The 16710-nt window shown below is 38.0% G+C and overlaps 1 protein-coding gene across 6 annotated transcripts in view; it reads left to right on the top strand.

Moving 5' to 3' along the window:
- st3gal-iii (st3Gal-III protein) overlaps positions 1 to 16710 on the top strand; it is a 145745-nt gene that overhangs the window by 13879 nt on the left and 115156 nt on the right. For 5 of the 6 annotated variants that reach the window (XM_018256382.2, XM_041589109.1, XM_041589110.1 and 2 more), the window contains exon 2: positions 8698 to 8842. The exons of the other annotated variant lie outside the window; for it this stretch is intronic. In XM_018256382.2, coding sequence (XP_018111871.1) covers positions 8722 to 8842 — 121 coding nt within the window. In that variant the 5' untranslated portion in view covers positions 8698 to 8721. The remainder of the gene's footprint in view (positions 1 to 8697; positions 8843 to 16710) is intronic. 6 annotated transcript variants of the gene reach the window in all.

Here is a 16710-nt window from a genome sequence, read left to right on the forward strand (position 1 = left end):
ATATATATATATATATATATATATATATATATATATATATATATATATATATATATATATATATAGCAAAAAAAAAACGCACACACAGGCCTTTTCAAAGGTGCAAAATCCAAAAATGATGTTTATTCCAACGTTTCGGCTATTCACTTAAGCCGTCATCAGTGAATAGCCGAAACGTTGGAATAAACATCATTTTTGGATTTTGCACCTTTGAAAAGGCCTGTGTGTGCGTTTTTTTTTGCTGTATACATGTTCTGTTATAACCAGCACCTAGGCATTAACGTTTGTTTTGAGTGCACCAGTATTTGGACTGTATATATATATATATATATATATATATGTATTATTTTTTTATATATATATATATATACATATACAATGTATTATAGGATTGTGTATACAATCCTATAATGCAATTTGTTGAAGCGTAATTACTGTTGTGTGTGAACTGCATGTATTGTCTGTCCCTTAAGCTGAAACACATGCAAAAATGTCAGTGTATTGATACCATCTAAGTCACATGCTGTTCTTCGGTTGCACTAGGCAAGTCATTTTCCTCTAGACAGTTTGTTTATGCCTTTTTTCCATTGTTTCCCGAAAGCTTTTATTGTTGGTATGGAAACGTTTACTCGTACATATATTGTATATCCAGCAGCATGCTTAAAGCAAACACCACTTGCTTAACACTAAAGTGCATGTGCATTTTTCTTTGTTTCTTCTGGGTAATGTCATTTTGTAGGTGTCCACCGAACCCATAAAGATTAAGCAAAATACCATACCAAATCTGAACCATAATTTGCATAGTTAAGCCAATCGCTTTAAAGTCACAAGAATTTAAAGGTTAGGATTGTATTTGGCTGAACACTCAGGATTAGGCTGAATTTGGCCAAAAATGTGATCCTTCTTCCCACAGACAGTTAATTTTTTTCGTTGAAGCGATACCTCCCAAGTGTTCCGTTTTCAGAGGGACAGTCCCTCTTTTGACCGCTCAACCTGCAGTCCCTGGTTTGTGATGGAAAGTCTTGCTTTTCTCTGCACTGAACAGCCAGAAAAAGAAACAATGTTTCTAACTTAATTGGCTTTTGGCAGAGAGCCCAGAACAGCCATGCAGATAAGATAATTTTGTAACAATTTTGAGATAAGCAAATAAGTAATTGTAACAATATAAGATAACAGGTCCCTTTGGAGAAGTTAAACTCACAGTTGAAGGGTAATTCACCTTCAATAGCAAAACTGTAATAACTGAAAAAATAACCACAACAATATGTTCAAACTTTCATAACCTGCCAAATGAACATGGTAATTAGGCGGAGTGGCCACAAAATGGGTGTGGTCAAAAATGTGCCCCTCTTTTTCTCCATCTTTTTATTTCCAAAATGTTGGGAGGTATGTCAAAGCTAAACTCAACTCCTTTGGGGGAAACCACACTCTCTGAAACTGCTGTATTCTTACAATGTGAGAAATGAAGCATATTTACAGGAAACTCAGTAATATAACTGAATAGTACCTGAATCAGGTGTTGCTGATGTTGTTTCCAATTCTAAAAATACAGTATTTCCCCTTGTTTAATGTGAGTTCAATGAGTAAGACTAGAGATGAACATGCTTACTGTCCATTATTTTAAAGGAGACCTGTAATATTCATATTTGGGTATATGATTCATCATTCCTCACAATATGTAATGATGTAAGGAAGAAACTTTTGAAAGTAAAAATGTCCTTATCTTAGAATTGCAGAGAGAACCTTTCTCTGACAGGAAATGGTTATAGCACTGACTGACAGGCTGAACTCTGCAGCAGGGAAACTCCTCCCACCCTCCTGCCTGCATCTCTCTCTATTCCCAGTGTCTGTTATAAAAGATACACAAACAGTGCATGTTCATGCACGTTCATCAAGGATTTGCTTTCTCTGGAACTCCTGCAATTGATCATTTTCTGTTTCTGTACATTGATATTTATTTTCATCCTATTCGAGAAAATAATTAATATCACAGTATGTGATAATTTGCAGAGAGTTACAGAGGTAAATGTCCAGAAATATATTGCTTGCAATTTGTAAACTGTATATTCGGTTTGTGCAGAAAATGATGGAAGCCTTTCACTTCCATTTTTTATTTATTAAAAATGCTTTTTTTTTTTTAAAAAAAAAAAAATACAGCCATATGTTTACTACCTGTTATACCTGGGGTGTTCCGGATAAGGGTTATTTCTTTAGTTTGGATCTTCGTATCTTAAATTTACTAAGAATCATTTAAACAGTTAAACAGTTAAACCCAACATGATTGGTTTGGCTCCAATAAAGATTAATTATAGTTAGGATAGTTAGTTAGGATCAAGTACAACGTGCTGTTTTTACTATTACAGGAAATCATTTAAAAAAATTGAATTATTGTATTCCCATAATTCCGAGCTTTCTGGCTAACTGGTTTCCGGCTAAAGGATCCCATACTTGTACATTAGCTGTGCAGGACATCAGGGAGTGCAGAAATGTAAGAGACAATTAGTGCGGTTTCATTGGGAGGCTGACAGGGCAGGAACATAGGAGGCAATTGTTACAGCAGTGAAGGCAGGCCAGACTGCTGAGATACACTTAAGGACTGAGCATGACATGATGAACTCCTCCTCGAGCCTATTCAATTGCTGCCTGCCCAGTCTCCTCCATGGAAGCAGGCCATACATTATAAGATCTGCTTGTTTGGCAAGGTCAAAAATGAGCTGATCTTCCCCCAATATGCCCACCAAAAGGTGGGCGATATCGGGCTAATCCGATCGTTTGGCCCTACGGGCAAACGATCGGATTACAGTGATGGGATCACCAGCCAATGGTCGGGGACTGCATCAATTAGCCGATATGGTCTTCGATCAGGCTGGAAAATCAAACCTGCATTTTTTATCACCTACCATATCCCTCCAAATATGCTGTCAAGGGAAATCTTGTTTTTTTACAAAATGTATCAGTTAATATTTTGCACAGAAATCATTTTTTTAAAAGAGCTAACTTTTTTTTTATATTTCATTTTGAAATCTGCTTTGGGACTAGACATGTCCATTTCTCTAGTGCCCCCAGTTATGTGACTTGTGCTCTGATAAACTTCAGTCATTCTTTACTGCTGCACTGCAAGTTGCAGTGATATTACCCCCCCCCCAGCAGTTTATCAACAGAGCAATGGGAAGATGATCAGATAACAGCTCACTGGCACCTGCATTGCTAATAATGTTAACATGCCCCACCTAGTGGTAGCACTCAATAGTAAATATCCAATCCGGCTTACCATAAAACACAAATCAGTTACATTGAGTTGGAGGAACAATAACCTGTCTGAAAGTAGTTCCATTGTGAAGTGCTGGTTCTTTCTGAAAGCACCAGATAAAATGACCTGAGATGGTTGCCTATTCATTTACTTGCAATGTACACAGTGTAATTTAGTAATAAAAACTATACCATAAACACCATAACAGAATCCAATAACAAGTCAGCAATGTATTTAGCCTAGTCTGGAAGGGATTATAACATGGTCAGTCAAAATGTAACTTAATGTGGAATTTTACCCATTCTGCCTTATCATGAACAACACCCGTCTAGGCCTGCCCTGTACACATTTCAAATGCTAACCTTAACCAGAGATAAGTGAGTCAGCACAGTCTGGTAGATAGGTTTACTGTATAGGTATGGCAAGGTTAAGCTTTGAATTCTTATCTGAAAATTACTTGACCGGACACTTTGTTATATACACAGATGCAGCATAATGGTGACAAAACATGGATGGAAAATGATTATTGGAGTGAATGGAGGTAGCACCTTTTAACGGCATAGGGCTCTTAGACATGTGAAGTTGAACTTTAAAGTAGTTCATCTTTACATTAACTGTTCCTTTGTTATAGCTAGGTCTATTCTAAGCAACTTTTTTTATTTATTTTAAATGTGTTTTGAAGTTTTCGACTTTCTATACTGCCTGGAGCTAAATATGCACATCATGTTTACTTTAAAGGGGTTGTTCACCTTCCAAACACATTTTTCACATTTTTCAGTTTTCAGATTGTTCCCCAGAAATAAAGACTTTTTTTTCTATTACTTTCCATTATCTATTTTTTACTGTTTTTCCAAAATCTAAGTTTAAAGTTGAATGTCTCTGGCGTTTCAGTCTGGCAGCTCAGTAATTCAGGTGCAGGTTACAATTTTGCAAAATTTAGTTGATACATTTCTCAACAGCACCTCTGGACTATTAGCAACTATTGTATCAAGTCAAACAGCTGCCTGTAATAAAACTCAGGGATTCTGCTCAGCAGGGACACAGATAAGAAATGTATCAACTAAATTTATCAATTTAGAACAGTTTACAGGGTCAGCGACCCCCCCTCCAAGAGCTGCTTTAGAAGGTGAAAAATGACACTTTACACTTCAATATTGGAAAAACAGTAACACATAGAAAATACAAAGTAATTGGAAAAAGTTGTAATTTCTGGTGATCTATTTAAAAACTAGTTGTTTGAAGGTGATCAACCCCTTTAAGGCATCCATTTTTTTGTTGCGCTCATTTTTTAATTGCCCTCTACTATTCATTTGCTCTTTGGTACAAAACTGGTCCCTTTTTACTAGGCTATTTAAGCCCTGTTTTACTGTGCACACCATAATTAATACAACAAAGGGCTTAAGGGGTAGTTGTATCCTGGTAAACAAATTATATAATACCTTGCAAACATCAAACACAGAGTAGCTTCAATTTCCCAATTTGTCCTGTTTAGCTGAAGAAATATAAAAACAGCAACATATTTTTCATTATTAAAATAATAGGCAAAAAAAGTGTGTTCAGCACGAGGCCTATTCACAGAATTTATGTTGAACAAATAGGTATACTGCTCCTTTATTTCTAAATAGCTTAATTCTCGACAAGGTTCGGTTTAGATAGTGTTTGGCTTTGTGGTTTTACAGCAGAAACAGTACAGAAAGTAGTACAAGTGATACAAGTTTTTTCTTACCTCTGGTAGTTAGAATATTGACTACTATTAAGTCATAGAGTTCTGTGAGTGTTTTTTCTAATGGACCAGTGAGAAAACGCAAGTGCCTTCGTTCAAATGAGTGCTGACCCTTATTATTATCATGTGGTTCATGGGGAGGTGTTTGATTACATCAATATGTTACCTACCTTGCTTGGATAGCCATCAGGACGATTTAGTAAGGGCATGGTGTGACAAGTAGAATTCCACAGGAATACCCCATCTACTCTCTGGTCAGAATTACTTAAAGCAGTTGGCATTGCTGGCTTGCTGTGTGTGTGTGTGTGTGTGTGTGTGTGTGTGTGTGTGTGTGTGTGACCTTATATTGTAAGCTTCACTATGTTAGGGACTGACATATCTTAGTCTGCGGAATATGTTGGCACTATATAAATAAAATATAACTATCGTTTCACCTGATAATTATTTTATGGTTTTGTCACATTTTTGTGTTGTAGTTTGTTGCCTTGTATAGTAAGCCATTTACTTTCCTGTGTAGGAAAAGCCTCAGCTTCCTCCTGTCAATAATATGTGGACATTGACATAGCTGTAATATGATGACATCTATGTGTTATTGTTTAGAGTTCAGTGAAAGAGACCAGCACACAGTTGCTTTTTCACACTTGATGTTGTGTGCAGTCTGTTGACACTATAAACGTATGGGATCGCCATGTGGAATAGCAACTGTGTGTGCCAGTCTCTTTCTTTCAACTCCTATAACAGGTAGGCGAATCCTTCCCCCACTACTGAACATTGAAGTGTACCCTTATAATTTAGGTTGAGTGTGCCTGTGAGACTTTGTACTGGTACTACTTAGGGCCAGCATGATGGCCTCAGACATTTACTTCTATGGTTTCTATACAACAAATCGGCCATCTACAGTTATTGCACCCTTGAGCAAGATGGTTATGGTACAAAAAATATATATCCCTTTCTACTGAATTTTCAAACCTTTAGACATAAATTTGATTGGGTTACAGTATTGCATGTCTGTGTTTCTCTGTTATTATGGTTTTAAGTTGATGACAGGATACCCAGGATCATAACCAGCCATATAAAGTATGCAGTATATGTGTATATGGCACTCGGCTTGCTTATTTGTCTGTTGTACCATGCTGTCTTCTTCACTTCAGTCTATCTCTTTGCTACTTTTTACTAGTTTTTATCTTTCTCCTTGCTCTTTTGCTCTCCCCTCCAATACTATTACATTTCATACTCTCATTATTTCATATTCATTCCTATGGGATTTTTAGAAGCATATTTATCAATGGTTAAAAATGGTTAAAATGAAAGTTAGAGTTCCCCATTTGATAAATACACTTCTAATAATCCCATAGGAATGAATAGAGTTTTTCTGTGGTGAACACTTGGCTGCAGACATGTAGGGGCAGATTTATCAAGCCTCCTACACTGTGGGTGAGGTGCATGCTGTTTCTAGTTACAGCTTTGATTATGAACCACTCTTTTGTTTTTAATATATACTATGGGACTTGCTTGGGCTGTCTGCAGTGAGCTGCATGAGGACTGGATATTAAGCAGGAGACTTGGCAACTTATTACCATATCCGCTGCTCATTCAGCTCACTTCAGGCAGATAGTCTAGTTATTAAACAAGCATATTTGGTATCAGGAATGCACATTAAATCAGTATAGTAATGGCCACAACATTTAACTGCACAGCATTTAATTTAAGGTTGAATCTTACAGTTTGGGTCTAAAGTGTATATACACCTGTACTAATGATGTTTAAAGGAGAAGGAAAGCTAAGGAGGCATTTTATTGCCAATAGATTAGCTGCAATAGTGCAAGCTAGAATGCTATATTTATTCTGTAGAATGGTTTACCATACCTGAGTAAAAAGCTCTAGAAGCTCTCTGTTTGTTTAGGATAGGAGCTGCAGTATTAATGTGGTGTGACATCACTTCCTGCCTGAGTCTCTCCCTGCTCTGGGCTCAGATTACAGTAGAGAAGGGGGGGGGAAGAGGAACAAACTGAGCATGCTCTTGCCCACGGCAATGAGGTTTAAGCTGAAGGCAGGAAGTCTGATACAGAAGCCCATGTGTACACAATAGAAGGAAGAAATGCTGTGTTTCTTTTGACAGGGGACTCAGAGCAGCACTACTTTGGGGGTTTACTGGTATATTTAGATGGACCTTTCTGATAAGGCTTACTTAGTTTTTACCTTTCCTTCTCCTTTAAACTCCATCTTTTACAACTTCACTTTTATTATGCTACCATACATTGCTTATAGTAGCATAGATACCTGTACATTTCAGCTTTTATTTACCATATCTGTTTCCTGTTTGTCAAACGATGTAGTGCACCTATTGCTTTATTTAATGACCTTTCACTTCCTGTTTTCCCTTGATACTATGGCCTAACAGCCAAGAGCTCTGAAACAAAATTGTGGACATCTACATGACCACACAAACAAGGTCCAAATAAACAAACAGGGATTCATTAACCTTGCTACCAAATTTTACCTGAATACCAGGACAGCTTAAGGAGATTCTGGTATTAGGTATCCGCATCCACCATTAAGGGAGTCTTTGAACTGAAATAACAGGTCATAGGAAGGAGGCCCACAATCCTGTTTATACCAGTTCTGACGGAAGGAATTGGCAAAGATTTTGTGCATTGGCATGCACACTCAATGACATAATGTATATGAACATATTTAGGTGTATGTAAGCTTTAGGACTTAACTGTAGGCACTGCCGCTACCCTCTGATACAGTTATGTTGTTGCTCCATCATAGTCAAGACATACAGATGTCAAGTGGTCACAATGTTCATTACATATACTGTGCTCAGGATTATGCTTCTAGTTTCCTTTTGTTCTTATTTTGTTTGCCTTTCTTGAGGGAAAAATAGGTCAAATGATGATGAGGTAAAAATTGTTCTTTAGAATGTAGCAGTTTTTTTTACTGTGACTCTTTAGAGTGAATTGAATGAGTAAGACCACTAACAGGAGATTAGTCACCCTGCGATTAATAATGTAAATCGCTCATGGGAAAATATAAGAGACACTTTGGGCTGAAATCCACGGCGCTCTCGCCAAGGAGAGATCAGTCGCCATGCAATGACACGCATGCGACGTGTCAGATGTCCAGAAGATAAAGGAAGTGAATGAGAAATCTCAGGTAAAAGCTACATATATCCGACTGTCTGATGAAGATGCAGCATGCAGAGTTTTCATCCGCCATATATAAATATATGTCGTTTTTACCTGCGATTTTTTTCATTCCCTTCCTTTATCTTCTTCACATCCGACACGTCGCATGCGTGGCATCGTATGGCGACGGATCGTTTCTTGGCACGCTGTGGAGTTTAGTCCTTAGGCTTTCCTAAATTACCAGAAGTTTACTCAGGAGCCAACTTCGGGTGACTTTGGAAAGCCGAAGCAGTTCATGTTTTCCCACCAACAATTTATATTATCGCTGGTGGGAAAGCATTCAGAGGAGATTAATTGCAGAGCAACTAATTTCTAATCTGTTTCAGGGCCCTAATAGAGCCCTAACAAAGAGATGTCAAAGCTGCTCCCCTGCAACTATTTTAGAACCACAAATCAATCATCCAGTTAAGTTTATAAAGGCCGAGGGGGTTGTGGAAACAGTGGTAGTGCTTAATTTTGGACATTCATGTGCTGACTGATTGATTTGTTGAATAATATAATTTCTGTTTAAATTGTGTTTTCTGGTCCTGTAGGTCATGTAGGATTGCAGGTATGCTATGAAGATGGGAATTTTGGTGTTCATGAGGAACTTGCTGCTAGCCCTGTGCCTGTTCCTGGTGTTGGGCTTTCTCTATTACTCTGCCTGGAAGCTGCACCTTTTGCGTTGGGAAGACTCTCGTAAGTTTCCTCTTTCACTCTCTTCTATTTCTTCTTTGTTGCACTTTTTCCTTTTGCTCTTATAACATTATAGCTTATTTAGACTTTATCCTTTGCACTTCTGTATAGGCAGATTGACTTTGTTGTTCTTTTTTAAGTAAATATGCAATAAAGATCCCAGTCTTAGCCGCCATTAAATCTTAACAAGTATCCTGTGCTGAAAGAATCATGTTTAAAGGAAAGGGCTTGGTTAAACTAGTAGCTTTGTTGCAACAATTTCATCAAGTGTTTAAATCATTAAGTAGCAGAGGAATTGGTGTAGGTAGCCAAAATCCACCAAATTCTTGTTAAAGTGAATCTCACACTTGTGAACTTTTTTCTTCATTGTTTGCTAGGTCTATATGTTGTGCTTGTTTTTGTGAGCATCAGAGACACGCTTCCCCTTGCTTATGGGGGAAGGCTTTAGCGAAAACAATTCTGTAGTTTCTTCTGAATGTAGACAATGTGTGGGTGGGTCACTGATATATAGTTGTTAAAGAAATGGTTGACGGATATTAAGGTCAATATTTATTTAGAGTATTTTAGATTTTTGAAGCTCATTTTTATTGCATTCAACATTTATGTTGGCTTTCATGTGTACAAACCCTGGTCTTCAGTGGGACCCATAGAAATTCATCTTTTAAACAGGATTACAGGACAGAGACACAAACAGTGCTTCTTAGAAAGTCCAATTTGAAATCTTTAATCAGAATTAGCCTTGCAGCACTCAGATGTATCATACTAAAGGTGTTCAAGGTGTTTAAGTTCACTGTTATTACATTATAGAATGGCTAATTCTAAGCAACTTTTCTATTGGCCTTCATTTTATCTTATATATAGTTTTCAAATTATTTGCCCTTTTCTTCTGACCCCATCTAAAAAATGCCCTGTAAGGCTACAAATCTCTTGTCATCACTGCTTTTTATTGTTCATCTTTATAGTAACTTATTCAAGTCAATACAAGGTTGCTTGGGTATTTTGGACCTTAGCAACCAGATTGCTGAAATTGCAAACTGTGGAGCTGCTGAATAAAAAGCTAAATAACCGCAAATAATAAAAAATTAAAACCGATAGCAAGGTGAACAATCCCTTTAACTTTTCCATGTATGTATTTCCATCATAGAAATGCAAAGGAGCAGTGGTATAACTATATGACCAGTCACTATGCAAAATATGGTTCTGCTCTTTCTCTCCGCCCATATTCCTGAAACTCTGTATCTAACTTGTCAGTTGGTTCCTTCACATTCATTTTCCTTTTGTGATGAAAAATATTCTCCCCCAACCATGTTGAGAGATAAAACAGGTACCTGCACTCAAGGCAATACAAACATGGTGTTGGTGTTTTGAATGACTTAAATACAGGAAGCTTGTCTTAGATGGCATTCTTCTGAAAGCAAGTGTGCAAGCAATATTGTGCAGATCATGTTTTGGCACGGGTAAATAACTTAATTTGAATTTTGTTCCTGCCCCTTGACCTTGTTAAAATCACAAAAAATGTTTGCATTTGACTCATTGGGGCAAATTCACTAAGATGCGAAGTTGCGCCTAGGCGCAACTTCGCCACACTTCACCAGGCGTAGTTTTGCCAGGGCTCCGCAAATTCACTAAAATCTGAAGTTGCGCACAGGGATAGCGTAAGGTTGCGAAGTTGCGCTAGCGTTGATTCGCTATATAAAGCGACGTTACGCTAGCGAAGGCTAATTTGCATACGGCGCGAAATTCAAATTTCAATGGAGGAACATGTATCTGCATTACAAATGCCTAGAAAACCTTCAAATCAGCAAATAAAAAATTTATTTTGCCCTACACATGTGCCCACTGTCTAGGTAAGTTGCCATGAGTCAGGAAATGTAGGGGGGAGGAAGGGGAGCCCCAAAAAATTTTCGATCTTTTTCAGCCTATCAGCCATCATGTAGAAAACACGCCAGCGTTTTTTTGGGACTTAGAAAAAAAATTGACTTTTTTTTAAACAATCCCTATCTACTCTATTGCGCTTCGCCAGGTCTGAGGTGGCGAAGGAAGTCTAGCGTAAAAGGTAGCGTTCAGTACACTGCGCAAGTTAGTGAATTTGCGTAGTTTCGTCGCTAGCGAAGATTCGCCTGGCGTAAGGTTGCGAAGTAACACTAGCGAAACTACGCCAGCGTTCGTTAGTGAATTTGCGCAGTAGCGAAAATGCCAAACGCTAGCGTTCGGCGCTTCACGTCTTAGTGAATTTGCCCCATTGTCTCTCCTATGGAAATCAGCCTTATAGTTTGCAGATAGTAATTACTTATAAACACCAGCAGATGGCGCCATGTCCTCTCCGATTCCATCAGATGCAGGCAAAAGTTGTCTTGATAGTAATGTGTATTGTTGAAAAAACAAATTCCTATTGTTTGTGAAAGTGGGAATAAAAAGGTTACATTTAATGTGGAGATAATATAATATTACTATATAAGGATAACAAGCAAACTGTTACCTCCCTCTTTTAGCTGGCACTTCTTATTTGGTATCACCAAATATCTATACAGTTCTTGAATTAATTCACGAATAAGAGTGTTGTTTTTTCACTGAAAAAAGCACCTTGCTGCCATCTTGTCTCTTGTTCCAGGGATCCCTTGTGAGACCCTATATGAATCCCATTCTTTACAATACTGATGGACTTTGAGATGATTATTATGTAATTCAAATATTTCCTTTATGTGCAAAGTAAAAATAGAGAAACACTTGTTTAGCAGTGCTAACTTTCTATCCCCCAGAAGAAATCTTATTGTTAGGTACAGTTCTTAGCTAATATCAAAGTCGTTTTTTGGAAATATTTACTGGGGTCTCACTCAGTTTACGATTTCTACAGTTTTCCACTTTTGCCTGCAAGCCTATATATCTATCTGCTGTCTCATCATCTGCTACCTGCTGAAACAGTACAGGGAGCATGAGGAGTGGAGGTGGGCCTCCCATGGCCATTGTTCTGCAGGGCTCTACCATAAAATCTCTGTAGCCTGCAAGAGGTGATGGGATTTTCTTGGTGTATGTCTGGATGTTTACTGACATTAATTATTAATTTTTCTTTGACATGTTAGATGTAATTGCTTTTGCCATCTGCTACACATTAATTTCTCTTTTTTTTCATTTAAAAAAATGTTAAGTATAATAAGTCCAAGACTCAACATTCTTAGAGAAGAGCACCACTGAAAATAGCTCTTCCCCATGGGCTCAATAAAATCGTGTTTATATCAATATCATGCTTGGGATAATGGCATTTGCTGTGCTCACACTGCTAACAAAATGCAGTTAATATGAAACAATTCATGCTCTGCCAGACTAATTTTGGCAGAAACGGATTATTTTCTAAAAATTTATTTTGTTTAAGATACACCAGTCTGCCTTCTACTTTTGCTTATAGGTTAAGTAAACCTTAAAAAAGCTGATTGTTAAATTGCTCAGGTTGCTTTTCTAAGCACTTTTGCAATTTACATGAATTCTTTTTTTTTCAGTTTCAAAGTTATTTAATTTCTTATGAACTGCTATTGTAATGAATTTTACAACACCAGCACCACTGTAACTGTACCAGCATGTAAGAGACACCATGAGAAGGAAAACAGAGAAAAGTTCTGATGTTGCTGTGCTCAGGAAGGAGATGGGAAAGAACATCTGATCTTTTTCCTGACCAGCAAATGAATGGGGCTTTAAAGGACTAGTAATATCAAAAGGGAGTTTGTTTCAATTTAAAGTAACAGTAAAACCAACAAAGTAACCTGTTTACAGGGTCGGTCTGGGTCCAGATCTGCTCCCACCTGCCTGGTGATTTCTCCCCACCCCAACCGGAAAACGCAGGCAAACGCTGGTCTGGGTGGAGGCAGGTTACAAGCGATGCCAAAGGGGGAGTGTCGGGGGCCCAGAGTTGGTGTGTGTGGGCCCCTGAAAAGGCAGCCCCGGTGGGCCCGGCCCCTCCAGTCTGACACTGCCTGTTTATATGTATTCAAATATAATGTAGCATTACCCTGCAATGATAAATATTGTGTGTGTGTGTGTGCTTCAGAGACACTACTAGGGTTTATTAAAATAAGCTGATATGTTGTGTTGGGGGCAGCCATTCTAGTTGAATATGGCAAACAGGCACATTGACACAACAGATAGAAGACAATCTCTGTAGAATACAATGGATTTCATTCTTACACAGACAACTAAGCAGTGTTCAAATGTCATTTATGGCTATCTAGAGGGCTAAAGCCTAAAAACCTCACTAATGTTTAATAGGTCATTTGTTGCCAAGAAAATGTATTAGACACTTGTTCAACAGGTACAAACTTTAACTGTGTTGATTTTTTGTTGTTGTTACTGGTCCTGTAATTGATATATCTGTTTCTTTAGCAAGAAGAAGCAAAAAAGGTAAATCTGACCCTGACTGTATTGTTTGCATAAGCTTTGCAATATGTGTAATGGCTAACATTTTTTTTCAGGTTAAATCTCCAGTGGTATAACGCACAGGTCTCAATATCAATGTTACAGCAGCTTCACAACCTATTTTGATTAAAATATACAAGCATATATGTTTGTGAAGATTCTCATTCATCAGTTGATGTGACTTCTTTCTACAGATACTCAAACATATATGTGTGTGTGTGTGTGTGTGTGTGTGTGTGTGTGTGTATATAAATATATATATAAGTCCAACATGTGTATTGCACACTGAAAAACAGTGATTAAGCTGTACTAGGTGCGTTATCTCAAAATGTGGTAAGTCACTCCACTAAAAATATATATATTGTCCAACGAGATCACACACCATGATATAAAAGTTTAAAACAAAGCGTTTCATAAGCATAAAAACAGCCAAGGTAAGCTTAAATATACTCATCCATATGGAGATCTATGTGACGTTTCGGGTGCTTGCTGCTCCTTTTCTCAAGCTGGTCTCCATACAGTATTAGGACTACAGTTCCAAAAAGCTCACTTAAGCCTTGTGGCGTCCCATGTGGTCGGGATGACGTCACCTTTGTGCGCAGAAATGCAGCGTAAATATGCAGCGTTCATGCGCAGGCGACGACGTGACAATATATATATTCATTCTTAAGGGAGTAATTTTAATATAGGCTATATTACTAGTCACAAGCTGTATCCAAACAGTAGCTAAGAAATGCCTAAACCCAATAAATTTCCACTACTAACCCTCTGATCCCAACCCTCAGTCTAAGACGTGCTGCCGTAGTTTCACTGTTACCCATCTGGCATTTATTAGAATTGGCTAGTACATAAATATTTTGTTGTATGTCCAGGCCTGGATTAGTGGAAAGGCCCGGGCCTAAGGAGGCAGGATTTTAGGGGGTGGCATGTTGCCCAATTGGATATGGGCAGAAGATACCATTGTTTCCCGTGCGCCAATCTCCAGTGCTCTGGACCCAATGATGAAAATGCGCACAAATGAAAGGGGACACGGGTGACGAATGTCAGTGGGCCTAGGGGTGCCCAACTACGTAAATCCGGCCCTCTGTATGTCTTCCTTTCTAAACGATGCTGAGTATCACTAGAAAGTATATTTTGATCGGTGAGGATACTTCTAAAGAGCCCAGCGCATCTGGAAATAATTGAGGTTTGGACATATTGAATTTATGAGTGTGTAAATTTATGTTGAACAGTTTGACAGTTTAACTTTATATTCCATAATGTGCAAGATGAAAAAGCAGGGGAGACTAGCCAGTATGTGCTTTCTTGTGTGGGATTTTTTTTTTTTTTTTTGACTTAGCGCAGAGGGAGCTTTTAATGTTTTATAAACAGGTGCATAATGCCAAAGTAAAATAAATTGAGGCCACCCAGGAGAAACCTCTGGTCTTTTGCAAGGTTATTCGAGGGTGTAAATGATCATCAGCATATCTGGAAATTCATGTTATTCTCATCTGTAGAGTCGTATACTGAATACAGACCTATTAACTGTACTAGGGTGATCATCACCTGATGCACAAAGAGCAAAATATTACAAATTAAACATTAGACAATCCAGCTGTTCCTGATTCGCCACTTGTAACAATTGATATTGTCTAAGATTCATTAAATTTGTTAAGGTAAATTTTGAAATTAAAATCTATCTTATCTGTTTGAGCCATCCCACTTCCCAGAAAACAGAAGGAAAGTATTCTTACTACAGTTAAATGATGTGTAATGGTTTGGATAGTTTAAAGATGAAATATTTGTAGTTTGAACACTAGGAGGCATTGCTAGCACATATCTTACAATTTTACATGGGTTTTTAACTTTTCTGCTATAGTTTAGCTATGGAGCAACCACAGTGGTTTCAGCTCAGAAGTCTATAGTCACTAGATTTATGCTGTACACAGTAGGTGTTGAAGAATTCTAGACTGAATTCTCCTGTTTTAATTCTGGGATCTTTTAAATTGAAGTCCACTGTTTTATTACAATAGTATGTACAAAACATTTGGCAAAATAAATGGTGATGAAGAAAAATCTAAACTTTATAAACTTTCTTACTCTTTGCTTCCCTGTTTATGATCATTTTAATTTACTCCTTGGTGCAGGAGCTGCATATTTCACAGCACATTTGGAGTGCTGACAGTGCTACCAGGAAAACTCCCGTGGGCCTAGGTGTCAGGGGGCCCTTGTGCTGCTAAAGATTTGGCCTATTTCATGGCCATTTCCTATTTCCTTGAGAACAAAGAGGCTAAATAGATGGAATCAAAGATTATAGTATGTAAAGAATAGAGACTAAGGGGCACATTTACTAAGCTCGAGTGAAGGATTAGAATGAAAAATACTTTGAATTTCGAAGTTTTTTTTTGGCTACTTCGACCATCGAATTGGCTACTTCGACTTTCGAATCGAACGATTCGAACTAGAAATCGTTCGACTATTCGACCATTCGATAGTCGAAGTACTGTCTCTTTAAAAAAAAAAAAAAATTTGACTACCTACTTCGCCACCTAAAACCTACCGAGCAACAATGTTAGCCTATGGGGAAGGTCCCCATAAGCTTTCTAAGCTATTTTTGATCGAAGGGTTTACCGCACTTTTTCGTTCGAATCGAAGGATTTAATCGGTCGATCTAACGATTTTTCCTTCGATGACAAAAAAGTGCGGTAAATCCTTCGACTTCGATATTCAAAGTCGAAGGATTTTACTTTGAGGGTCGAATATCGGAGTTAATTAACCCTCGATATTCGACCAATAGTAAATGGGCCTCTACGATAATAAAAAAGTAAAAGTACTGAGAGTGGGCCCCTGGTCTATGGTTCTTTGGTGAGCCCCTGGTGTCCCAGTCCAACACTGAGTGCAGAGTATTCTCCCAATGCTTTGTTTTTTTGTGCTGTATTGCTGCTCAATTTCTTCACCTCATTATCTAATGTTGGAAGTGTCCAGGTGAAACTTGTGTGCTGAAGAGACACGCAAGCTGCAGCACAAGACTTTCCTTTGTCAGATGATTTTCTTTTAAGAAATTGGCCCACCCAGGGTCACTGGCTTAGGGGATATGCAAGAAAAGATCAATAAAACACTGTTTAAAAGTGTTCAGTGTCACTTGTGGTCTGTTAGGAATTTCCAGAATGCACTGCTGTAAGGTTACATTGTAGACCGTCACATTAAGGATGATTGACCTCGGAGAGTGAGTGCTTGTTGTGTGTTTTTTTTCTCGGGAGAACACTATATTGATAACGATAGGCTTCAGAATAGTGTAGAATTGCCAATGCTCGCTGCAAGTCCAAAGCATGCTTACATATAGAATCTGAACTGTTTTGGTTTCAAATTTTGAGAATCTAGTCAATATTATTGGTAAGACCATACCAGATTAATGGAAAGACCTTTGCATATCTCCATAGGAATAATATAGCATATTGGTAGAGGAGCAGGCATCTTGACTGGTAGGA

Source organism: Xenopus laevis, chromosome 4L (genome assembly GCF_017654675.1).
Source record: "Xenopus laevis strain J_2021 chromosome 4L, Xenopus_laevis_v10.1, whole genome shotgun sequence".
NCBI lineage: Eukaryota > Metazoa > Chordata > Amphibia > Anura > Pipidae > Xenopus > Xenopus laevis.